General features: G+C 39.5%; 1 protein-coding gene across 5 annotated transcripts in view; it reads left to right on the top strand.

Annotated features, from left to right (window-relative positions):
* LOC106542356 (acid-sensing ion channel 2) overlaps positions 1 to 27,725 on the top strand; it is a 571,660-nt gene that overhangs the window by 375,281 nt on the left and 168,654 nt on the right. Inside the window, exon 1 of one of the 5 annotated variants that reach the window (XM_014058060.2) lies at positions 12,822 to 13,864. The exons of the other annotated variants lie outside the window; for them this stretch is intronic. Within the exon in view, the coding sequence (XP_013913535.2) occupies positions 13,304 to 13,864 (561 nt within the window). The 5' untranslated portion in view covers positions 12,822 to 13,303. Of the gene's footprint in view, positions 1 to 12,821; positions 13,865 to 27,725 lie in introns of those variants that run through there. 5 annotated transcript variants of the gene reach the window in all.

Raw genomic sequence — 27,725 nt, 5'->3', positions numbered from 1 at the left:
CTTGAGGCTCACTTTCTTCCTTTGTTTTTGTTTTTTAAATATTTCTTTTTTGGGGAGTTTGTAGTGTACAGTTTTTACATCATTTTAGAATTGTATTCTTTGTTTATTATGATTCTAGTAATAGATTTTTAATAGCCTTTTATTTTGCTATTTTAATGTGAATTGCTATGAAGAGTCCTATAAGCACTGGAAGATGATGGTGATAATAGTAAGTAATCAAAGCTCCAACTTTGCACAAGATCCAAATTCTTTACAAGAATGAATTGAAAGATAAATCGTGTCTGTATATGCTAGCTTTATTTGTCATAGTGTATTCTGCTTTTCTATATCAATTTTACAATACATCTGGAGTGTGGGAACTAGGGAACATGAAATACGGCTATGGAAATTGCAGTGAATTTGTAGACAAGATAGAAACAAGAGACACTCCTTAAAGTAAGGTTTTTACAGAGTCAGATTTTGGGTGTTTTCACTTTAAAAGTAATAGCAATAGCAGACTTATATACCGCTTCATAGGGCTTTCAGCCCTCTCTAAGCGGTTTACAGAGTCAGCATATTGCCCCCAACAACAATCTGGGTGCTCATTTTACCCACCTCGGAAGGATGGAAGGCTGAGTCAACCCTGAGCCAGTGAGATTTGAACCGGTGAACTGCTGAACTAGCAGTCAGCTGAAGTGGCCTGCAGCTGAAGTGGCCTGCACTCTACCCACTGCGCCACCTCGGCTCATGATCATGCTGGCTTGAACTGATTATTTAAATAGTTTTAAATTTTAATTCAAGTTTTAAATTATCAAACTCTGATTTGTATTTTTACCATTATTGGTTTGGTACTTAGCATATACTATAACATTGTTTTACAGCGTATGAACCATTATAAATGTGGTATTAACTGTTTTTATATACTTTTTATCACGTCCTTCGTTGTAAAATAGTCCCAGAATCCATTCCATGTAACAAATCATCAGCTAAAATCTAATAAAAATACAATGCAATGGAAAAATTCAATACACTAAATTTCTTTTATTATAATTGTTTATTTTATACAAGTTGTTTGGAGAGGACAGTTGTTTCTAGCCTCATCCTTCCTGAACGAATGCAACAGAAAGGAGTTATCTTCTTTTGTACTATTTTAACAGGAAGTTTCCTCATCAGGTGGGGTAGTATTTGTACATGGTTCAGTTTCTCTCCCCCCCCCCTCCTGCCTCAAAGTTGAAATTGTTTGCAAGTGCAGAAATGTGATTGCAAAGCCAAACTTCCACGCTTTAGCGTGGAAGACATTGCAGATGGCACTATTAAAGGAGATATAGTACATATGTGTTACTGGAAGGCTCTCAGGAATTTTCAGTGTCTGGATAACTTTCTAATTAACCAAACCTAGTGCAGTTGCCTTTCTGCACTAGCAGTCTCAAATACATTCCTCTGAAATTGTTCCTTCCCACCACCAAGTTGCCATGGAATATATTGACAGAAAGATTTTAGGACCAGGAGAAAACTATGGAAAATTGAACATATTTTTAGCATGTTGGAATTTGCAGGCAAAATGTTGCAAGATTTCTGCAAAGAGAACTAGATGTCAGGAGGACCAGCAGAATTTTTTCTAAGTGTAGAATGGGGATTGGCTGAACTATTGGAGAGTAAGAAATATTCTGCTATATACAATAAAGCAGCTGACTGCTTGTTCTGTGAACTAGGAATATTAAAGATATGAAAATAAATAGAAGTACTGTATGAACTTAAGTTAAATTTGTAAATATTCCAAATTCTTGTGAATGCTAAAGGATAGTCCACTCTTCTGAGAAACAAGTGTCAATACTGAAAGTTCCACCAATAGGCAAAAGATCTTTGCTAAAAAAAACCCAAAATTTTCAGATCGTAGGAGTTGTCTGAAAACTTTCCTCAAAGTCTGGGTCTAATTGTAGAAATACAACACAAGTGAAATCAGAAGCATCAATTGTACAATGAAGATACAGGTGGGATCTGAATGACAGCAAGTGGGTTGGAAAGTAGATTCCTGTTTGGGTAAAATGAAAGTTTGTTTCCATTCCCCTTAAACGGAACCCCCTTCTTCATAATTTCAAACTGTCTTACCTCAAGGACTACCTATAAATTGCCTGTTGTACCCCAGGACTATCTGAAGCCTGCATATTTGACAGTCAAAATAGTGCTGAAGAACGTTGGGTGACAGAGGTTTGACAGCAGGATGTGATAAATTCATCCTAGCTAAAAAATAATAATCATGTCATCCTTGTTTAAATGAATATGTGAATTCAGATCTAAAGCCAATCTAGTCTTAAAACCATTGGGATGCATTGCAGAAGCAGAGTTATGATTATTGCCCCTGGTGAAGTTTAGAGGTTCCATGTGCTCTGTGATGAGTCCTAAACATAATGTAGCTATCAATATTCTCAAAAAGAAGAATCAAGTGAAGTTATGCTTCCAGAATCTGCTAAGGACTACAGTTGTAATTTCAGGGGCAGTCTGGGTCTGAAAAATAATAGAAATGACTAAATGGCAATGCATAGCTCAGCATGTCTGAACTCCACTTAATCTCTGCTTGCCTATAATCACTTCATTTTCTGACAAATCAAGATTTGGAGCCTTTAGGATATTTATTTGCTAAATGCTCCCTTACCCTACCCTTAGTTGTTTTCAAAGAGAGTGCTATTAACAGTGTACTCATAGGCAGTATACTGCAGACAGGCTTTTTAAGAATATAAAAATAGACTTGCTTGCAAGGCCCTTTTTTTGATGGATAATACAGGTCGTCCTCGATTTATGACCATAATTGAGCCCAAAATTTATGTTGCTAACATTTGTTAAGTGAGTTTTGCCCTATTTTTTACGTCCTTTCTTGCCACAGTTAAGTGAATCATTGCAGTTGTTAATAACACTATTATTAAGTGAATCTGGTTTCCCTATTGACTTTGCTTGTCAGATGACTTTGCTTATCACGAAAGCTGGTCCCATGATGCCAAAGACACAGCAACCGTCATAAATATGAAGCAGTTACCAAGCATCCAATTATGAGCATGTGGCCAAGAGAATGCTGCAATGGTCATAAGTGTTAAAAATGGTCATAAATCACTTTTTTCAGTGCTGTTGTAACTTTGAACAATCACTAAGTGAACTAAGTTGAGGACTACCAATATTGCTCTGCTTGTTGCCAATTGTATGGGTTAAACATCCAAAGACTCATATGCAGTGGAAAGTATTAAACAGAATTGTGACATTTTTTCTATCCATTCCCTGTGACAATTCCTTGAATCTTCCATCACTGCCCATATACACTCCGGGGTTCCTTGACAAATTAGTTTATCCCATGTTTAATTTGATAGCCCCTCTTTGAATTGGTCAATTAATCTTTATTTTTCTAGCCCTCATTCTGAGCTAACACCTGAAAATCCTCAATATACTTCCATATCATAACCGTAGGTGGCAGATTTTATGATTGCTAGTCACTTGCTTGACTGGATTCTTGATGTTAGCTATAAGGTATTATAAAAACAGTTGTCCAAGCCAAGACATTTTTGAATCAGGAGACAGGAGAGGGACGTGCCCTTTTATACCTCCTCCAGAAGTCAAACATTTGTTTGTTTTTCCACCATTTCTGTAGGCAAGGAAGTTGGCCTCAGGCATGAAAATCAGGTGAATGACTTTGGGCCAATTACTCTTTCTACCTCACAGGGTTATTGTAGTACGGAAAATAGGAGGAGGAAAGAATATTACCATGTTTTCCCCAAAATAACTTTCCACCTCCGAAATAAGCCTTTTGGGGGGTGTCTTCGGATGCAGTGATCACTGGGGCTGATGTGAGTGGGAACACTGCTCCCATTGGCCCTGCCACGCCATCCCACTGTCTGCATGCCTGCAGTCACAACAGGCCAAGCCTCTTGGTGCATCCCAGCCTCTGCCTGCCCTGCTTGCTTCGCCTGCTACACCTGGGAGCCAGGCGGTGGCAGAAGCGGCTCTCCGCACTGTCCATGCTGCTGCTGCACAACCTGCCCTACCTGAGTTCAGCTCTGGCTGCCACCCTGCTGCTGCTCTCATGGCACCCACTGGCCAAGCTCAACACACTCCGGCCTCCGCATGCTCTGCCTGCTGGCCCTGCTGTTGCTGGAACACTTCTTGGCCATGACAGGAGCCATACTGGCTGCAGAGCGGCTGCCCATACTACTGCTGACCCAAAGGGGCTGTTTGCCCTCCTGGCCAGGCAGCTACTGCCTGGCATGGGGCAAGTCGGTCCAGATCTATGACCTCAGGAGAATATTCTAGCCTGTACCACCTGACCGTGTGTGCGGGGGTACAGAAAAGAAGCTCCAACTGTCCGGCTCCTTTCTACCCAAGTTGGAAGAGCTGCACAGTGAGGGCCTGCTGGTCAGTTTGCTGTGCAAATAACAACTTTGCTGGCTTCTCCCCTTCAGTTGCGCCACCCATGTTCTGGGAGAGAGTGTGCCAGCTGGCCAAAAAGCCCCACCTTTGGCACATTTGCACTAACATGGCCTGGCCACCTTCAGTGTCTACATCATCTGTGGCTTCTCTGCAATTGCCTTGCCTTTTGCCTGACCTGGCCCACTCTTGGGGTTAGAAGTTTGATCGCGCCAGCCAAAAATCCTTGCCTCTGGCACACTCACGTTGACATGCATGCGGTGCTCTTGCACCATGTCTATTGTGAAGCTTTGTACCAAGGAAGGTTCACCCTTTCTTCTTCCTTTCTTCCCCTTCCCCTGCTGTATCTCACCTCAGAAAGCGAGGCCAGTGTGCTGTTGGGGTTGGAAATTCAATTGTGCTCCACAATGGAGCCTCCGGCCCTGGCGGATGGTTGTTCTGCAAAAGCTGAGATAGCTTCTGAAATCAATCTGGGGAAGAATGGACAGCTTCTTCCCATTTAGCTCCTTCTGCCTTCGCCGAAAGAGCAAAGCGGCAATTACTCGGGGAGAAAAGAGGGTAAGGGGTGGTGTGAAGACAACTTTCTCTCCCCACAGGCATCCCAATGTGAGCAACATCAGCTGACCATGCCCACTACCTCACCTACCACTAATGATGTTCTTAACTAGGGCTTAGTGACAGGGTAAAAAATTTAGCATAAAAATCAGGTAAGGGCTTATTTTGGGGGAAAGTTGTATTTTTGAGGAAATATGGTAAGTACTTTTGCCATCTTGAGTTACTTATAAAAATAAAAATAGTATAAAAGGTTGAACAACTGGCCCTGTGATGTAGCTGGAACAAACTGGAGCTGAACATACTTAGCAATGAGAGTGGATTTTAGGAGGAGCCCTCCTACTCCACCACCTCTTACTATATTCAACAGCATAGAATCAGAGTAGAACCCTTCAAATTTTGGGGTTCTATAATCTCCCAGGATTTGAAATGGACATTAGAACCATCATTTAAAAGGAACAATTAAAAATGTTCTTCTTTGTCAATTTAGGAAGTTCAGACTACCTCAAAGCTGTTGATATAGTTCTACAAATCATTGAGTCTCTGTCATTTGTATGTTAATAACTGTCTGGTTTGATACAGCAACCAAACAGGACAGACAGAGATTTCAACGGATAGTTAGAACTGCATAAAAAACCAATTGCAACCAGCCTGCCTTCTATAGATGATCTGTATATTGCATGGGTCAGGAGGACAGAAAATATCTATAGACGCCTCACATCCTGGACATAACCTGTTTCAATCCTCCCCTCAGGATATTGCATGCCGAAACAACCAGTCCCCCCACCCCCATACCATCACTCTACTAAACACCTAATCCTGTATTATTATTAATGTTATTGTTATTATTATCCTTCTCATCATCTCTACTACTCCCTTATTGGTATTATTATTATGATTATTATTACTTTGTTGTATATACACTGAGAGTTTTTGTAATGGAGACGAATGAATGAATGAATGAATGAATTAATTAATTAATGAACGATAGAGTATTGCAGTTGGTTCAGTAATGGCTGCATTGCCTTATTCACATGTTATTATTGTGATTATTTCAAGCATATTCCTTTTTTGGATAATCTCAGATGAAACTCAGAGGGGAAGCAAATTGTATTTGTTGAGTGGCTTTGAATATTAGTCTGATCTTACTCAACAAAGGATTTTTGTGGAAGAATACATTTTCAGATTCCAAGTTGATCTTGATTGATGTTTATGGATCAGAACATTTTCATACTTTCCAGCATAGTTCTGGATTGAAAATATGTATCAAAAGACATTTTAATCACAAAATTTTTGAGAAAAAATATGTTTTATAATAGACATTTAACTGTGAAATATACATACTTTTTAAAATTGCAAGTTAACAAGGATGAAACAAATTTCAAAAGTAGCAAGATATATTTAAAATGCCTATTTGAATAAAAATGTATATTTAGACGTTTATATTTTAAAACGGAGAGTCCTATGGTAACAATAATAAATCACTTTGTTATATAAGCAGCTTTCTCCACCATGCTACTCTCCATAGCTACCATCTGTGGACGATGGGAATTGCAGTAAAATATATTTGAATGACACTAAACTGAAGTTGGCTGATTGGAAAACACAATTGAAAATCAGTTATAATGATGAAAAGGTTATTAATTATGGAAAATTCTGTAGGGTTTATTTTAACCTGAAAGCTCAAAAGTAGAGTGAATCTATGGGAAAGACATCCAAAAATAAGGCAAAATGTAGAGACTGAATGTCTTTTAAATAAAGTTGTTATTTCATTATTGATACAGAGTGCAGTAGCTTTAATATTTTTGTGGAAGTTGCTTTATATAAGTCCCTTATGTAAGAGAATAAGCCCAGGACTTACAAACTAAATTTTTACAATGGAAAACATGAAAACTGTTGGGCAGGAGAAATTATACACTTGGAGCTGACATGATGTGAGAGCACAGATCTTCATAGCTGCTGCTAAGGCTGAAGATCTGATTTTTCAGGGAGTCACGTTCAAATTAAGCCCAAGTGCATTTTGAGCTTCTGCAATTTTAGTTAAAGAAATGTTTGTTATCTCCAGAAGACTGCTGTTGAAAAATATTTTCAAGCTCCTTTTGACAGCATAGGCTGTGGCCATCTTCTTTCATCAATTTTGTAAGGCAAAGATATCCAAGCCTAGTTCTATTTGAGAAAATATTCTAGTGCTCAAGTCGGAAGTGAAATGTCACCAGCCATTTCCAACTCTCCTGCAGCAGTCTTTGCTTTAGGAACAAGCTGTATGTATGTTCCCATGGCCAAGAATGACCCCAAGTTGGGCAGATTTTGTGGAAATATCTTCCCATATCCATGTTGGTTTCTCCTCCAAATATGGGCTTATTAGAAGGCAATGCTGATGCCATTTTTATCTTTCCATAATGCTTTACAACATGATCCTTTATCAGATGCCCTGTGATTAGAATCATGCTGCATAGCATGGTGTCAAACCTGCTACAGGTGCCTGTGGGCCGAATGCATCACATGCTTCACAAATGGGAAAAACATCCCGAAATATCAGCAATGTGGCGCAGTGTGTTTGACACCCCTGCTGTATACGAAAAGTACTATGCTGAGCATAGCCAATCAAGGAATTGATTGGCCCAAATGGTATCATTTGTAAACTCTTTGAAAGTAACTCGATCCCAGCAGTAGAACTAGTTTGATTCACATAAGCTAAGCCATGAACCATGGTTTATCAATCAGGCTGTGCTAAGACAAAAGCAAAGAAACCCTATTATCACTTAGGATAGGAGTAAATTAGGCCTCTAAGGATCAACTATCAGCCAGATTAAAATAGGCAGAAGTGGAATAAATTAATAATCTGATGTGCAATAACCCAGTTCCTTACAGGTATCATCTAAGGAAATAGAATAATGCATGTTTAAGCATTTGCTGAAGCAGGATTTCTCTAAGGTGTTTAAACACTTCTCAGTGTTTGTCCTGAGGTCAGCATTGTGTAGCTGAGTACTAAGTGAAAGAATTCCAACATGCTAATTGATATGAATAGCCAGAATTAGAAATAGTTAACTGAATTTATTTAACTGTCAGAGAAAATAAGCCAATTAATTTTTCATGCAAAACTCTCCAGTTTTCTTAGTTTGCACCCAATCACCCAATCTATCCAAATCAGCAGTTTCTCTTCAATTAAACCACCCCAATTAATTTTCCACACAGATCTAGCTTGAATTCCTTTTCAGTAAATTACCTTCCTCCATCATGCTCCCATCTCCTCGTTTAGAGAAGCTATAACAAACTTTGGATAATGATCAGAACAAAATAAACAAACCTATTTTTAAAGCATGCATATGATATAGAAATATCAGCTGCTTATGAAGGGATTCTTCTCAGAAATATTATAGATAAGCAACAGGCAAGACAGTTGTTACCTTCCCTATGGATAGGAAAAGTCTCAGAGGCTTTTATTTTTGTGTTTGTGTGTGTGTATATATGTGTGTATGTATGTATGTATGTATGTATGTATGTGTGTATATATATGTGTGTGTGTGTGTGTGTGTGTGTGTGTGTATTTATGTATCTCCCTTTATTTATTTATCAGCACAAATATAACATTTGTAACAAAAAGGCAACAGTAAAAAATGGAAGTCCATTCTCTGTCAATCGGCTCGTCACAAGAGTCCATCACGACAGAAACCCAATATTTTTACTGTTGCCTTTGAATGGAAGCAGTTAGCTTCCTCCCATAATTGGGGCATACCAGGGGTTGTGACTTTAAATATATACCTTTCTCCCTGGCTCAGCTGATAACGGATCAGAGCCTGTGGCTTAATGGCTAAGAGGTCTGCCTAATATGTAATATAGCCGAGGTTCGAATCCCAGTAAGGGTATGGCTAGCTGATGAGAGCTAAATAGCTTGAAATAGATCTATACTAGTCTCCCTTTATTTATTTATCAGCACAAACACACAAACACACACACACACATATATATATATACACACATACATACATACACACACACAAACACACACACACAAACACATACATATCTAACAACTTAATTACTAGGCCTATTCTATCTTATATTATACCTGTACAATATTAGCTGCTGGTTGTAACTTCTCAGCATTGCCCCTGCAATGGTGAAACTGTTGGATTCTGCTGTTGGTTTGGTGAAGTCCAAGCCTGATCTTCCTTTATCATCAGTTTTCACCTGTTCTACTGTTTTAGCTCCTTTCTGTTTAGCACATAGCACACATTGCACCCCCAAACAGACCTACACACCAGTGCTCTCTCAGTGTTTTCTTAAAATCCCAGGGGAGAAAACAAAGGGCAGGAAGAGCTCTTTCTGGCCACTGCAAGGCTTTCCTTCCACACTATTCAATAGCTGTTCTCTCGTGCTCACAGTCATGAGACAGAGCACAAAACTGAGACATCAGTAACATTTTCTAAAAGCGAATAATATAATAGATCTGTTTCTTGAATCTGCAGCGATCTAAACATCATTTGCTAGGCCCATACATTTAGCATCAATGAGCTATAAAGATGCTGGGTAACTTTTGAGAGCAACCTTTTTTTTAAAAAAAATGAGGAAGTGGTTCACAATGGTTATGCAAATCTGGCTTCCCTCATTGATTCTGTTGGAAGCCAGCTGAGAAGGTTGCGAATAGTTATCACACAACTCTGAGACACTGCAATTGTTGTAAATACATGCCAGTTGCGAAGTGCCTGAATTTTGATCACATGACTATGGGGATGCTTGCAGTAGTTTTAAGTATAAGTCATTTCTTTCCATGCTGTTCTAACTTTGAATGGTCACCCAACCATTGGTTGCAAGTTGAGGATTACGTGCATACTGTTACCATCAGTTATTGAATGGGGATCTAGATGAGTCAAAACAGGAAATTCTCCTTTCCTGGGACTAAGAATTGAAATAAATATCTAGTGTTTTCTTTCAATCAGGCTCAATCTGTGTATTAATACAAACTCAATGCTAGAGTAACACAAAATAAAGTTTTACATTATTTTAGTAAAAGCAATGAAGTAGAAGGGATTAATGTACCAAATGATACAAGACTTAGTTCCAAATATCAAAGCTAATAGGCAGTCTATAAATAGGATGAACAAAACAACAGGGGGATGGAAAATGGGAGATATAAAGCTACCCATTGGAACAAACGAAGTATAAGATCTCTGATGGTTCTGTTTGCACTTTCCTTACTGAGTTTACCTTGCTAGTTACATTTCAACCATGGTTTTTGGAGTGCCGTGGCACAATGCCAAACTCAGCCAGGAGACCTGTTCTTATTATCTCTGCTTCTCTGAAGTCCTCTTTATCTGAGGACAACAAAAATTCTAACATTCTCTTTTTCTGAATCCCATCCCTAGCATCTTATGGAAGAAGGCAGAAATTTTAGAGTGACAGAACACTTAATAGTCTAGTCTACAGATATCTATTTCTGCTATTGAAATTCAAAGCAGAAAAGGAAAGAGAAGAGCACTTAGTGCTTCCCTAAAGAAGCTGCACTCTTCCTGGTGACTCTAGGAATAGAAGGTGTGCAGCACTAGGAAAATCCATTCTCGAGTTGCAAAAGTGGAGATGAGTCACTTTAGAGTTCTTGGTATCTGTCACCACCTGCTTGTTTAAAGGCATATTTTGCTGGTACTTCTTGACTTCACAAAATGGTGATGGAGATGCTAAGCACACATCCCTTCTATCCCCCCCAAAACAACTGTTCTGTTTTGGAGCTGCACAGCAGTGTATCATTGTCTATTGTACATGGCCAGCTATCATTCTTAAAGAAAATCATCAATCCATACAGAAGACAAGAGCCTTTTCTTCCAGATTGGTTTTTTGCAGTAAAAAAAAAAAGGATAACACAGCAAGATTTCTTTATGTGAGCAGCATTTGCCCCAAAGGAAAACAAAATTAAGACAAACTCTATCATAAAAGGAAGGTAACGTTAAAATAATTGGCTCTTTCCATTAACCAATCAATTTTATTTATAGCCTAAAGATCCAAAAGTTTACAAATATAGTCTAAAAGTTTAACAAGGAAATATTTAATTAATATTACATAATATTTAAAACTCCAGCTTGCTGATTTATTAAAAGACTTATTTTTAGAGTCATTTAAAAATTGTATTAACTAATATTTATTAAATATTTTACTTGTTAAACTGGTTTATCCACTGACAAGTTTATATTATAAATTGTAACTTGTTTTGGGGCCATTTGGCGTTAATAAAATAGGTTAATATCTTTATTACTGAACTCAACAAATTTGACAACCTACTCAAGTGTAAATTATTTGGGTTGGGGGGATCGAATATATTTTCATAGATACATTAATTTGTGGTTAGTTATAGAGGAATGCTATTGGAAACCAAGAAACACAACAGTCCATTTAGTGACCATACATTGGCACTGCAAAAAATGGTGTGACCATTTTTCACACTTATGACCGCTGCACCATCCCCATTGTCACATGATCAAAATTCAGATGCTTAGTAACTGTTTACATTGATGATGGTTGTAGTATCCTGGGTTCATGTAATCAGCTTTTGCAACCTTCTGATAAGCAAAGTCAATGGGGAAATCAGATTCATTTAACAACCATGTTACTAATTTAATAAATGCAATGATTCACTTAACAACTGTGGCAAGAGAAGTTGTAAAATATGGCAACACTTGCTTAACAAATGTTTCACTTAGCAACATAAATTTTGGGCTCCATTGTAGTTGTAACTCAAGAACTACCTATATATAGGAGCTCTGTTGATTTCTTTGGAAGTGGAGAGACAAGAAATGAAATTGTAGACAAAAAAAATACAGAGGCATTTACCACAAGGATAAAGTTAAGGCTAAGGGGGGAAAAAGCATGAGAACTGAATTAAAGATGCAGAATTCTTCAGGAGCAAGATAGCTTTGCAAAGCCAGCAAGCTTGGAATAAAATAGCAATGGTTGTATAAAGTTTGCCCTAGCAACTGGTGAAGAAAGCACAATGCTTTTGAAAGTATGCTTTCCATGATCATAGCTAATATAAACCTCTATGAAAGTGATGGAAGTGTTTAATCTTTCTGAAAAGGCCATCAATTCCAGAGCTTTTAAGGTTAAGTGGACTGTATAATATAATTAAATATTAAGACAGCATTTTGAAAGGAAAGTAGAATGTAATGTGTGACCTGTTGCTTATTTGGTCCCAAATCTCCTTTATGTATTGTTGCTTTGTTGATCGCTCAATAACATTTTTTCTTCTCCCCTCCCCTATCTTTATGATTAACCATGGTTCATCAATAGGTCTCAGACTGTTTTTTTTTTGTGTAATGCTTATTCTATCAAAATATTCTGAAAGAAATTCATATAAAATGCAAAAAAATATGGCCAATTTAGAAAGCACACAGATTGCCTTGCATTAGGATTCAAATATTTGGAATTGCATGGTAAAAGAAACACATGTGGTGATCTATTGTGAATCTTTTTAAACTTTAAATCAGAGGATCAGACCTAATGATTCTGGTTTCCTATCGGGAACGAGTAACATCTTCATGCCGGTGCACCGCTACGTAGCCCGTTATACACGTGTGAGAGAGAAACCTAAAGCCCTGGCAAGCTTTTTCTCCCCCTCCCTTTAAAAATAACTTTTAGAAACGTCAGTCTCGGGTAAGATGTACAATTCACTCCAAAAAACCAAAGGATTTATGACACATCTTTTTCCTTCGGCAAGATTGATGCTGGCCTCAGTTTATCACAAGGCAATTATAATAATATCTGCGCTTTTAAACCGATTTAATCTCACCTCTTACCCCCCCCCCCAACCGGTTGGTCGTCCACGCCCCTTCCCCCAGCCTTCTGGAGGAGGCGGAGCCGCAGAGCATCCTCGCTCTCCCCGCGGAAGAGGCTGCTCTTCGTGGGCCAAGTCTGGCGGTAGATCTGCTGCAAGCAGGAGGGGTAGTCCCGTCGGCCTGGGAGGGGGGCTGGGTCGAGAGCCGCCCCCTTTCATTCCTATTTCTCCCGTTGAGTCTCCGCTCCACTGTTAGGGAAGGGCGCTGAAGGGTAGCCAGGGAAGCAACTGCGGAGCTCAGCGCCGCCTCTTTTCTCTTACTCTCTTCTTCCTCCCGCCTTTCCTCTTCCTCGCCTGGATCTGCGGAGATGAGCAGCGCTAGAGACCGACGCCTATCTCGGCAAAACTGGTGGGAGAGGAGGCGCTCAGGTTCCGGGCTTCTCTAAGGTGCCACGAGGATTCCGCCCGCCGGCGTCCGTCTGAACCTGAGTGGAGCGGCCGTCCCCTCGGCCAAGCGCTCCCGCCCTCCCTCCTCTGGATGCTACCGCTGCTGCTGGTCCACGGCTGCCCCCCCTGCGAGGGCGCGGGAGGCGGCGAGCTCGCATGGCGGCAGCGCAACGGCGGCGGCGGGCTTCGAGGGGGCGGTCCAGACAGCGTCCGAGGTTGCCGGGTCTGCGGGTGGTACGCTGGCGACGAGCAGCCCCGTGGCGGCGGGCATTGTGGCTTCTGGCCGTGGGAACCTCGCTGGGTCTGCTCCTGGCGTGGTCGTCTAATCGGCTTCTGCATTGGCTGGCCTTCCCGTCTCACACGACGGTGCGCACCGAGTGGAGCCGTCAGCTGGCCTTCCCTACCGTCACGTTGTGTAACAATAATCCGCTCCGTTTCCCGCGCCTCTCCAAAGGCGACCTCTACTACGCCGGCAACTGGCTCGGCCTTCTTCTGCCCAACCGGACGGCGCGGCCGCTGCTTGCTGAGCTCCTGCACGCCGAGCCGGAGCGCCTGCGTTGGTTCGCCAAGTTGGCCGACTTCCGGCTCTTCTTGCCACCGCGCCACTTCGGTGGAATCAGCGAAGAGTTCGTCGATCGCCTCGGGCACCGCCTCGACGACATGCTCCTCTCCTGCAAGTTCCGAGGCGAAATGTGCGGCCCGCACAACTTCTCTGCCGTGAGTAGAGGAACGAAGGGATGAGCCGAATGGGGTGGCTCCGCGGGGGCGGCGCCGTGGGAACACCTGCGGAGCGGCCCGTCAAGCCGAAATCCCGGTAGTTCCTGGTCGCCGCCCGCGCAGAGCCCCAGTAGTGATGGAAGACAGGCTGTACCGCGTAGTTTTTGCACGAGCTTTCTGTGGCTAACCTTAACTCCGCTGTGGGGATAAGGCTCAAGTTCCTGTTGAATGTCTAAAATCGTGCACTTGGGAGTGTTAATATTTTACTATATCACTACATTACTATTACCTGTTTGAACAACTTAGGCAAGAATATCTCTTTATTTGATTTTTAAACAATTTCTGAGCTAGGTTGGATTGAGAGTAGTTTGCAATGTCCCAGTTAATTTCCATGGCTGGGATGAGTTTAAAAGAGGGTCTCCCCAGTGCTGCTTTTGACATTTTAACTACTAATGGATCCAACTTTCTTTTCACTGTTGTTTCTAACTGAAACAAAGTAAACAGATGTATATGTGCCTTCCATCAGTGGAAAATAAGGCTATACCTGTTGAATTTCTGCATGTTCTATAGTTAATAAAAGTGGCTTACGTAGAAAGAAGTTTGATAGTGAGCAATGATATGTATACTTGTATTCTTTCAATAAAGGAAATATTTTCTCCCAAATATTTTTTTTAAATAGCTGTGTGGAAAGCACTTTTATTAAGTGAACATTTTTTTTCCAATTCTGATTACACATCCTGAAAAGCAATGTCTATTGAAGTATTTTTCCTTTTCATGCTTCTGTTTAGAGATACAAACAACAGTTTTCACATAGGGAAATCAAATACAGTAGAAAGAAGAACCTAACCTATTCTATTCTAATCTAATCTTAACTATTTTTAAATATTTGGGGGGGGGGAGGTGGAAATGTGCAGAGATTTAAGAGACACGCGTCCTGTTCTGGGCAGCTAGAAAAATTGTGGTGCTGATGAAATACCTGGCAAAGAAACAGGTTTTGTGAAATGGTATCATTTGTATAAGTGCATTGAATACAACTTTTACTTTCCCTGACCATTCAGATTCCAAGGAGGAAAAGTAATGTTTTCTTCCTTTAATTTCTTTGGAGCTGACTGAAGTCTATAAAAAAGCAAGACTGATTTCTGTTTCCCTCTAAATGGGGAGTACTTGACATCTTATAAACAAAATCATGAGAAGGAAGCTGTGCAAATATGCATTGTGACAAGGGAAAGCAACAAGAGATATAAGATAACTTCCCAGGACAGAGTAATGGCTGATACAAATGCTTTTCTTAACAAGATGCTGGAGAGAAATTTGAAACCAATTTCAGAATAGTGCTTGTTCTGTCTACAAATACGTCTGAATGGATTCATTCTGGGTTCTGACCCCAAGCAGTTTAGAAATGTGTTACAAGTATGGTGACTTGGCAACAATAAAAATAACTCATATAATGTAATATTTTCTGGATAATCATATTAATTACTAAAGATCTGTTTTTTAAAATATGATGCTGTCAACAATGGACAGTGTGTCAGGAAGTGGCTGATAACCTTTACATTTAAACCAATTGTAATTTTGTGTGTAATGTTAAACAAGTGTGTCAGAAGTCAAACAGAGGGCATGTGAGTAATAAAGCCTAACATTAATATATATTTAAGCAGTTAATTTGAGAAATCTTGTGCTCTCTGCAGTAATATGAATAGAAGGTTTCAAGCCAGGGGGCCCAGCAAAAGTACTTCGATACAGGTAGTCCTTGAGTTGCAACTGTAATGAGCCTGGTTCGTAACTTGAGATAGTCGTAAAGTGGGTAAGTCATGTGACTGACTCAGGTTTATGATCTTTGGGTTTGCCAAAAATCGTAAGTCAATGCTGGTTTTTGGCAAAACTGCCGTAAAATATAGCCATGTGTTTGGGATGCTACAAATGGCTGTAAATGTGGTCCAGTTGCTGAATGTCCAAAGCACAATTATGTGATTGTGGGGATGGGGGCCCAACTATTGGAATTTTGAATCCTGGTAATAACTATCCCCTGGTAGGTCTGTCAGAACTTTGATCACAAGTCGAGGTCTATCTATATTAAATCAATAAAATTCATTTTATGTTGTTCCATTTTCTGGGTAAGGCTTAAGACTAAACTATTTTGTTATCTTTCACAACAGAAGCTCCTTCATATCAGAAAAAAAGATCTTCTATCACAGGAGCTTTCCAGAATGTTGTTAGCCTGCAATTCCAATCCTTTTGACTGTTAGTAACACTGGCTACGGTTTCCCCTGCTCCAGTTCTGCCAATTACTATGCTAATGTCACTGCCTGGTCCTATCCTGAATGGACTATTCTAAGGTGCTCTACATGGGGCTGCCTTCAGAAGGTATTCAGAAGCTTCAGCTGGTGCAAAATGTAACTGCATGGGCAGTTGCGTGTTTCTCTACAGGACACTTCTCATGTTCTATGAGCAGTGTTGGTTACCAGTTTGCTTCGGGGTCCAATTTAGGGTGCTGCTTTTGACCTTAAAGCTCTACATAGCACAGGACCAGGTTATCTGATGGACTGCTACTCCTTGATTACATCTACCTATCCTATCAAGTCCAGCAGAGACTTGCGTGCTATGGAATCCCATCTGCCAAGAAATTCCATAAGGCAGGACCTAGGAGACGAGCCTTTTCTGCCTCGGTATCCACTCTTCAAAATAGCATTGCCCTTTATGTGGTTAGTGCCAACCCTTATAGTCTTTGGGAAAGCTCTTAAAACATGGGGGGCAGGTGGGTTTCACCAGGCCTGGGCATCCCCTCACGGCGAGGAATCCATGCAGTAGCTATATCACACTCAACTATTTCTGATTTTAATCCTCTTATGACCCTTGCTTTATTAATTATTTTAATAAAGTATTGGTAAATAATAAATTGGTAAATCATTGGCTTCATTGTTTGCTGCCCAGCTTTTGTGAGATGGGCAGCCATACATATAAACTTGTTAATTATATTTATTCTGAAGAAAATTATAATTCCTGTTTTTCCATTAAAACAGTAAAATGAGAGGAGGTATAAAGACTTTTACTTTAAAGCACTCAACATCTATTCATGTGAAAATTAGCAGGAGAAAGCATTTTGAAGTCAACAGCATGTCCTTTCCAAAACTTCTTCAATTAGAAAGCAAAGTTAAAAAGAATTACAGTATGTAAACATTCACAGGGTATCACTGAAAGGGCATTTCTTTTTTAAATGTAAGAAATGTGAACTGAGGAGCAGAAGTTCTGAGGATGAAAGGTGCACATCAACATTTCCTAATCCCTGTATTTTTTTATGTGAAATAAGAAAGTATAAGGCATCTGGGAGCAATAATTGTATTCAATTGATCTAATTTTAATAAACTTGATTTATAAAAATCTGGTCCCTTTTATTCTTAGTCTTCCCCGTTTCAGTGTGTAACTCCCATGTGACAGTGACAGTGGCCACAAAACACTCTTGCTATTGCTACTGTTGGACCATAACTTCATGTGTAAGAGGTCAAAGGCTCTCATAGTAAAATGTGATAAGCATCTATTCCTGAATATGTTTGCAATGTTTGTGTGAATGTAAGTTTATATTTAATGGTGGAGTGAATTAAATTCACAGCAGGGGTCCAGGCTCTGTTTAAGAACTTGCAACAGGTTAGATAGGCTTGAAAGTAATGCAGAAAGTAATCAAAGAAATCAGGGAAGAAATCTGATTTTTATGACAGAAAGGTAATTGGAGGTATGTCCCCCAAAATTGGAAACTCTTAGTACTAATAAAAAATTAAAGTGTTTAGAAGAATGGCTTTGTTTAATGATGGTCCCATTCATTTAATGGCTATGATTCAATTAATGACTGTCACAAAACTGCTGAAAAACCAGGTCCAGTCTTGACTTACAACTGCAATGATTTATGACTAGATTTCTAGTCCCAATTGTGGTTGTATGTTGTAGATTACCTGTATCTAGCAAGGGGATTTGTTGTACTTACTTGATGGATGAAGATCACTAAGACTTCAAGATCACTGCTCTTTCATTTCAGAGGAAGCTATTGTTTTTTATTTTATTTTATTTTCTATTGCTTATTACAAGTCCTTTCGCAATTACACAATTTGTCAACACTCTGTCTTGACAATCTGGTTGAACATGTGTTAAAATTAAATTGTTTTTTTTAAAAAAATAATTCTATTGAAACGCTTAAAAAAGTTAAAAAATAATCCAAACTAATGTAAAGGGGAAAAAAAGAAAGAAAGCAAAGAGCAAACAATGTTCAAGAAAAAAAAGAAAAAGTTTAAGCAAAATAGAAAAGAAAGAAAAACATTTTAAAAAATGGTTTCTCTTCTCATCCAATCAGCTTCTGGGATGAGAAGCAAAATGTTTTCCAAAAAAACACCAAAAAAGTCCAATTGCTTTTGGGGGAAAAATATATTTGGGACTTTCATACTCAAGATCTGTAGAAGCAATAAAAAAACTATACATTCAAACAATTTCTTAAGAAGTAGCACTGTGCAAGATACTTCAATTTCAGGCAAGTTTATATAAAATACTTCTATTATTTCCTTATAGTACATTTCTGGTCAATTCAGACCATAAATAAGAGCAGTTTGAATAATATCAGAAGACATCACATATAAAAACAAGTTTATATGTAGGTGTTTTTGACTTTGTGAACGGAACATAATGGCACTTTGATTTACTCCAATGCTCTTTGGAAGAATCAGTTGAGTTCACACACAGATGTACCACAGAATCTATTCATCAAATACAATCTGGTGTAATCATGCATATGCTTCCCCAAGAGTTTTCACGAATTCAGAACCATCATAAATATTAAAGTTACTGTGACATTGCTTGTGATATAGGAGAAACTGACCTACCAGAAATGGAACCAGCTATCCTGGAGGAGGAAGCAGTGCGGGCACTCAACCAATTGCCTAACTGCAAAACCCCAGGAAGTGATAGAATTCCTGCAGAGTTGCTGAGACCACTGCCAACAAAAGTATTGGCAGCACTTTACCAAAGTGTATTGAATTTTGGTTAGTGGCTAAAAGAATGGAAAAGGTCATTATTTATTCCAATATTTAAGAAAGGTTATACAAAAGACTGTCCTAACCACCGATCTATATCCTTTATACCAAACATGAGTAAAAATCTCTTGAAGATAATTCAGCAACATTCAAATCCAACCGCCAACAGAGAACTGCCTGACGTAGAAGGATGGATTATGGAAAGGAAGAGGAATTGGGATCATATTGCCAATCTATGTTGGATGATGGAAAAAGCAAAGGGATACCAAGAAGACCTCTATATGTGCTTCATCGACTACACAAAAGTCTTCCACTGTGTTGACCATGACAAACCATGCAATTGCATCAAAGAACTGGAAATATCACCACACTACATCCAGCTCATTCAGTTATTGTACTCTGGTCAGGCAGCCACTGTAAGCTCTATATATGGAGATACAAAATGGTTCAGAATTGGAAAAGGCACTCGGGAAGATTGCATCCTGTCACATTTACTATTCAACATGTACACAGACATAGGTATGAGAAATGCACATTTGGAGGAATCTACCATTGGGGTTAAAATCAATGGTAGGAATATCAACTACCTCTGATATGCAGATGATATCTCAATGCTCATGGAAAGCAAGGAGGACCTGGAGTAGCTAATCCTGAGAGTCAAAGATGATAGTAAAAAAATGGACTGTACCTTGACATCAAGAAAACAAAGATAACAACACCTGCAGAGAACACATAGGGCAGAGTACGGATGGACAAGGTGATCATAGAAACAGTAAAGGAATTCATCTTCCTTTGGGCTTTAACATCAATCAAAGTGGTGACTTACAGCCCTAAGATCAGAAGGTGGATAGCTCTTGGAAGAACAATGAAGTTATTCATGACAGAATAACGTCGTAAAGAATATAGACATCACCCTCACAAACAAATGCAGATTAGTTAATGCAATAATTTTTCCAATGTCTAGCAAAACTTGAATTCTGAAAAAGGCTGATGGGGAAGGATGGACACCTTTAAACTATGCTGGGATGACCATGGCTGATCTGAAGGAGACAGTGCGAGACAGAGGGCATGGAGAGTTGGGATCCACAGAGTGGCAAAGGATTGGGCATAACTGAATGGCTGATGATGATGCTTATGGCTGAATACGACTTTATAACAGATTTTCTATTCTATAAAGTAGAAGCATCTGATTATTATGGCTGAAACTAATCGATAGGTGTATGTATGTATGTATGTATGTATGTATGTATGTATGTATGTATGTATGTATGTATGTGCAGTGTGTATCTATGTATAACTTCGGAGTCAGTTTACTTCCTGGCAACAACTTGAACTAGTCTTTGCAGTTTTTCTTGGCTAAGAGATGCCTAGGTTTGAAAGCAATTTGATAATGCAGAAGAGACAACATGGTCCTGGGATGTAGCTAATCAGATATGAAAATGAAAATTGTTTAGGATTGGGAATCATAACCCATCCTTGAAATCCCTAATCCTTGGTTGGCTGTGGTGGTTCTGTAGTCTGTGTATAAAGGCTTTTCCTCTATACTTTTTGCACTACCACCCTTTTTCTTGTGAAAATATATATATATATATATATATATATATATATATATATATATATATATATATATATATATATATATATATATATATATATATATATATATATATATATATATATATATATATATATATATATATATATATATATATATATATATATATATATATATATATATATATATATATATATATATATATATATATATATATATATATATAGTACTGAAAACAGGAAGACAGACCTACTCAGAATCCTTCAACCAAAGATAAAAATTGAAGGAGCTGGTACTCAGTGACATTCTAAGTCACATACTACCTGACACCTCCATTCAATTCACAGGTCTCAGTGAGGCTGTGATCTTTGAGGCTAAATCCATATTGAGGAAAGTTTGAACAGGCAGACCTGTGCTCACAAGGTCAGCAAATAATGATGTAATTTCTTCTCACCTGCTTGTTAATTCTACACTATTTCCTCTCCAGTGGGGAACCATAATTCTCACTTTGGCAGTAACCCTTATGCCTCAGGGTTGTGATATTGTAGCATCTTGACAGAAGCCAGACTGGCAAGAATATTAGTTTCTCCCCTGCCATCATCTGAAGTTCAGCTCCCTATTCTTCCATTTGAAAAATGCCTTTAAGCACAAAGAATATCTGTTACCAATGTTGCTCTTTTTGAGAACTAGAAGGACAGCATCCAAAAAGAACCACAATTGATAGCTTTGTGGAACCTGGATACCTTGTGGAATCTAGCTATTTTCTAGAACTGACTCTGTTTGTTATATTCTGGTTGAATCTGGGTAATATGGGTTGATAGGCAGTGGTAAAATTTCATTTTTGTTACTACCGGTTCTGTGAGTGTGGCTTGGTGGGCAAGACAGGGGAAGGATACTGCAAGATCTCCATTCCTACCCCTCTCTGGGGTCAGTTAGAAGTGGTATTTGCCGGTTCACCAAACTACTCATAATTTCTGCTACTGGTTCTCCAGAACCTGTTAGACCCTGCTGAATTCCATCCCTGTTGATAGGACAGAAAAAGGTTGGATGTCATCTTTTTGCTTTAGTGTTGTGGCCGTAATTATCAATGTTCTTTTTTTCTTGATATTTTTTTATTTATTTCAAAGATAGCATGTTAAAAAAACGACAAGAACAAAAAAGACAATAATTACAAGCACAACACAACAAAACAAAAATAAAAAAGTTGTGTAAGTGCGGAAAAAGAGACAGAAAAAGAGGTTGACTTGTGAAGCAGAGGCTTATCAGAAAAATATAGAAAAAGGTATTAATATAACAGATTCAATTATAATATAAATTACAAAATGAATGAAAGATGATCAACTGGAACTGATCGAGTTGGCATAGATGGTAAAATTAACTATATGGCTTAGGGACAATGTTTTGGATAAGAGAATAGAAGCTGTCCATGGAGTTTAATATAGCAATAAACTGTTAACGGGCCCTTTAAGATTAGCTTATTTCTTTGGGATGTTAGTTAACAGTAGTTATTTATTTTATAGCTAACAGATCTGGGGGTCAATCTGATTGATGTTAGAGTTCTATATTTGAGTTATTTTTTTAAAGAACTGTGATGTAAAATAGAAACATAGTAAATATTGCAAGTATAGATGCGAAACTATATAATTATTTGTAGACTTATTATTCAAAATGGGGTATTTATTACATTTATTTGAAACATATTTTTTAAGAGTCAACCAGAATGGCCAATGTATGTTTAATATTAGTTAGCCCTCCCTAAGCAGTTTACAGAGTCATCCTATTGCCCCGAACAATCTGGATCCTCATTTCATCGACCTTGAAAGGATGGAAGGCTGAATCAACCTTGAGCCAATGAGAATCAGTCTGCCAAATTGCTGGCAGCAGTCAGTCATCAGAAGTAGCCTGCAGTACTGTGTTCTAACCACTGTGCCATCACGGCTCTTTACCACTAATGCCGAACCCTTTCTGACCTAGACAGCCTAAGGTGAGAAATTGTGCTGAGTTTGCCACAGTGGTGAAAAGAGTAAAATAAATGGCTCCAAGTCTCTGTCAAAGTCCGAACTCACTTAATGAATGTCTTGGAGCAAGTTTGAAGTATATCAGCTGAGAATATCCTATCTGTAAAGGGGGTAACTTGATCTCTTTTATAGAACCATTCTAAGGAAGAGTGATAAACATGTTGAGTTTTTATGTTTTAATGTAGTTATATCACTGTGCATGTTGGGTAGTTGCATTAATGTTTCCATTTAGTTCAATTTCTAATTAACTCATTCAGGGTAGTAGTGTGCAAAATGAAAAGTTGAAAATAAGCCAGGGATCTGGAATCAGAAAATGAAAGCCAGGGATATGGAACAAAGCAATCACAAGGAAGCTGAATTCTTAAGTAAGATAACCTTTCTCAAACAGAGGCTATCTAGATGCTTGGGTCTATCAGAATTTTTAATAGCACACTAGCAAAGTACCTTGGAGTTGGATCCAAATTTTGTTCAAGAGTAGCAATCTGAGAAGGCTTAAAACTGAACCTAACCATACAGGATGGGACAGGATGGGAGATAAGGCCATTTGTCCTTCATGAGGCTATTTCCATAATATCTGAAATGTGATAGGTGATATTAACCTTTGCAGGAAAAATATGCAGACAGTTGAAGTGAAATTTTATTTGCCCTGTATTCATTAACACACTTTTGCTTCAAGCAGTTTTCTTCCCCAACATGACAAGAAAAAGACAAGATTCAGCTTCCATCATGCATGCATATTTTTCTCAGAAATATATAGCCTGACTACCTTTGTTTTAGACATGAATGGAGTCCATGTACTTCCTGTCATATCTGGTTTGACCTTTAAGCTACTTTCAATTTAATATAGTTTGATGCCTCTGTTCTTTAACAGCTCTCTTTTCTCCTTTTAACAATGAAAATAATCCTTGGAAGATGATTATCAGAAAAAATAGGGTGAGGAAATGATGTTTCTTTTCTCTATTACTGCCCCCCTTCCCATTTTTTGTCTATCAGCAAAGAGTTTATACTCTTAAGAAAGAATAATAGCTTCAGGTGCAGTTTTGGAAAAGAAACAAGAGGAAGAGTTGGAAAAAAATTTCTTCTGATTCTGCATAATTTGGTCCTTAGATATTATCCAGTGATGATCAAAAGCTCGTAAGAGTAAATCTCATTCAGCGGATGGTTCATTTCTTCAGATCAAATTCCGGTCTAATTCTCAATGGCACAAAATTTGCCGTAAAGTTTCAGGTAGGACCGCTAATTGGCTTCTAGGAAAAAAAGGATGATGGGGTTGGAGAGCTAAGTTTAAAATTCTAGTTAGTACAAACCTCAAATGTTCTTTCTATGTATAATTACAAGTGCAAGAAGAAGAAAAGCCACAATTCTCTTTCCAACAATTGCATGATACTGTGCAATAACTTCCAGTTTTTGTGTTGTAAAATTGCGGTGGGATTCCCAGTTCACATAGGGAAGAGATGTTTTTGTTCTGAATTTTTATGACCAAACAGCCATACTGGAATTGTGTAATCCTCCCCACTCTATTTTGCATTGAATCGATCTGACTTCTCTGAGAGTGTTAATAGCTTTTCCTTTCCCTTTTGTGAAATTTCATTTCATTGCATGTTCAATTTAGAGAGATTGTTTTGAAATTTACTCTTGCTGTCATACCTGATTGTTGCCTCCTTGTTGTTGCAGAACAAGGGAAGGTTGGTTTTCAGATTGCTCTCTTGAGAAATCTAAACTGGTAGCTGTGTCTTTTTTCTTTTTCTTCCTTAAATGAATGATTCCAGCCTTTCAGTGAGGAATATGAAACTGAAAAGCAGCCTTTCTTCTGGCATGACTGCAGCATAGGGTTTCCAGCCCCTCCCTATCTTTCTGAATTGTGAAGAAGGAACAGTAGAGGGATCTTGAGATTCATAGGTGATGGGGTGAGATTTGACCTGCTGCAGATAATTTTTTTTAACATTTTCTGGACAGTGAATGGTATGATATTCTATATATTCTGACAATATATACAGAAGTGAGTACATCTCCTCACATTTTGTAAATATTTAAGTATATCTTTTCATGTGACAACACTGAAGCAATGACACTTGACTACAATGTAAAGTAGTGAGTATTCAGCTTGCATAACAATGTAAATGTATTGTCCCCTCAAAATAACACAACAACCATTAATGTCTAAACTGCTGGCAACAAATACTTAAATATTTACAAAATGTGAGGGGGTGTACTCACCTCTCTGATGTACTGTATGAATGGGTCTTGTTCCCACACTCACATATGTACTTTCTGCAGATTCTCGTCAAACAGATTCTGCAGATATATTGCTTTCTTTCAAACTGAATTGGAAGAGCTCCAGTTTTTCTTTCTGGAGAGTGGGAAATGTAGACTAAGTCAACAAGTTAGGAGTTGGTATTTTTTGAATCATGCCCAAGACAGGCATCAAGGACTTTTATTGTTGGACACCTATCGAGATATACATCACAGTAGGCTACCTGCTGCAATTTCTGAATTCTTCCAGCTCTACTAAGCCTTCATCTTATAGTTGTTCTTGTTTCATCTGATCTCACTACTAAAAGAGAGATGACAGCAGCAAGGTAAAGAAAAACTAACTTCTGGTTGACTTGTCATTTATTCCAATGTGTCTTGGATATGGTGCAGATGAAGTCTAAATGAAGAGGTGAGTTAGTGGAATAGCAACAACAAGGATGGACAGTACAGGTGTTAATATTTTATGGAGACTGCAAATAAATATTCAATAAATAGACTAATGAAAGAACCTTTATTCAAGCCCCTATGCACTCTAATTTTATACATGCACACACAGAGAGAAACATATGTTGATTGTATATTAGGCTTCCTTTGCAGCAACTATACCGTACTCAACATTGGCCTGCACTAAGAAAATGTTTCAAGCATGAAGCAAATAATATTCTGGAAGATTTATTGAACTATTTCAGTAGATTATTTGTAGATCTGTAAAAAAACAAAAAAAAACATTTATGTTTCTGTGGTATGGGGTTTGGCTGAAACAAAATCCAGATATTATGAGAAAGTAGAGCAAGGATGCTGTGCACTAACTCCTGCCTTGGCTCTTTTCCATTGAATTTTCCAGTGTCTTCTATTCCCAGTTTTTTTTTTAAACTGCTGCTACCTGTGAAGCGGTATATAAGTCTAAGTGCTATTGGTATCCTAGTCTATGTTCCTGTTTCTTAGTGAGATGGCCTCGCCAGTAAGGAAAGATTCTTAGCATGCCAAATTCTACAGATTCATTCATCTCCTCAGACTTCCCAGTGCTTTCCCTCCTGCCTCCAGCTACTACTATCAATCTCTCAGTGCAGCATATCCCACCTCCACACATGTTCTGAGGTTCCTATCACCTTTTCTCCCTCCCTGTCTCAGCTGTTGTTGCCATCACTCAGGGACATGCAGTCATCCGTTGGAGACTCTGGCAGCAGCTAACCCAGCCTGACCTCAGCAGCTCTTGCCTTTTTCCTTTTACATTTTTACATTTTCATCTTGGCAGACAAGAGCAGAGTTGAAATCCTCTGTAAAACAGCTGGAAAAGGTATGTGGGTCAGAGGGAGGGGGAGTAGTAGTAGTAGTTTATTGGTCTTGTATGCTGCCCACTCCCGAGGGACTCCGAGCAGCTTACAATAAACAGGGGAAGGGGATAAATAGACAAAACAACAATTTAAAATACACAACATTCATAGTTACCATGGGGCTGGATACTACAACAGCCCCCTGGCCTGCCGGAGCAGCCAGGACTTAGTGGCTTTGCGGAAGGCCGGAAGAGTAGTAAGGGTCCGGATCTCCATGGAGAGCTCGTTCCAGAGGGCCGGAGCTGCAACAGAGAAGGCTCCCCCCCCCGGGAAGTCGCCGGCTGACATTGGCTGGCAGATGGGATCCAGAGAAGGCCTAGTCTGTGCGATCTGATCGGTCTATGGGAGGTAATTGGCAGGAGGCGGTCTCTCAGGTACCCAGGTCAGATGCCATGTAGGGCTAGCACCTTGAAGCGAGTCCGGAGACTAATGGGTAGCCAGTGCAGCTCGCAGAGGATAGGTGTAACATGGGTGTACCTGGGTGCACCCACAATCGCTCGCGCGGCTGCGTTCTGGACTAGCTGAAGTCTTCGAACACTCTTCAAGGGCAGCCCCATGTAGAACGTGTTACAGTAATCCAGTCTTGAGGTCACAAGGGCGTGAGTGACTATCTGAAGGGCCTCCCGATCCAGGTAGGGTCGCAATTGGTGCACCAGGCGAACCTGGGCAAAGGTCCCCCTGGTCACAGCCGACAAATGGTGTTCTAGAGTCAGCTGCGGATCCAGGAGGATTCCCAAATTGCGAACCCTCTCTGAGGGGCGTATAATTTCACCCCCCAGCCTGAGAGATGGAATACTTGGCCAATCTTTGGGAGGGAACATCAATAGCCACTCGGTCTTGTCGGGATTTAGAGCAAGCTTGTTCATACCCATCCAGACCCTGACAGCCTCCAGGCACTGGCACATCACTTCTAGCGCTTCACTGAGTTGGCACGGGGCGGACAGATACAAGGAGGAATTCAAAATTAATGTAATTTGTAAGCAATTATATCGTAAGGAATTTGTGTGGTGTGTGTGTGTGTGTGTGTGTGTGTGTGTGTGTGTTTTACCCGCCTCTGCTGGTGTGTGGACTGGCACTTTTTTTAATGTTTTGGAACCATTCCCATAAATAAACACATTTATTGGGCAGTAGGAAATCTCTCAGCTGAGAAGTGTCTGAGTTGAATTTGGCAACCCAAAACTGTTAAAGCGAGGTGGCTGACCATTCAGCAGGCATGTTTATATCATTTTCCGTTTCCTGTCTAAGGGGAACCACTTTAAGTGTGGGTGTCTTCATTAATATAATCTGCCCCTTTCTCCTTCTGATGCTGTTTTGTACGAGAGGGGAGAAAGATGGGTTCTCCCTTGGTGTGGTAGAGCCCTTCCGAAAGCCCTGCTGCTGTGTCTGACATAGAGGCGTCCCGCCTCTATGGCGGACACAGTGGCGGGGCTTTCTGGCTTTCGTCCAACATAGACTCAGCGGCGGGGCTTTGGCGGGGCTTTCGGAAAGCCCCACCAAAGCCCTGCCTCTGTGTCCGACATAGAGGCGTCCTGCCTCTATGGCAGACACAGCGCTGGGGTGTCTGAACGCCCTGCTGCTGTGTCCGACATAGGGCAGCTTTTGCCCGCTTGCCTCACCAGCCATAAACCTCACCGCACATCACTGCCATCAGTATAATACAAACATGTACCATCACAATATCTAAAGCAC

The sequence above is a fragment of the Thamnophis sirtalis genome, unplaced genomic scaffold, assembly GCF_051295495.1.
Source record: "Thamnophis sirtalis isolate CommonGarterSnake01/CBP01778 unplaced genomic scaffold, rThaSir2_p1.2 scaffold_4, whole genome shotgun sequence".
NCBI lineage: Eukaryota > Metazoa > Chordata > Lepidosauria > Squamata > Natricidae > Thamnophis > Thamnophis sirtalis.
This window is presented reverse-complemented; position numbering and strand designations above follow the sequence as displayed.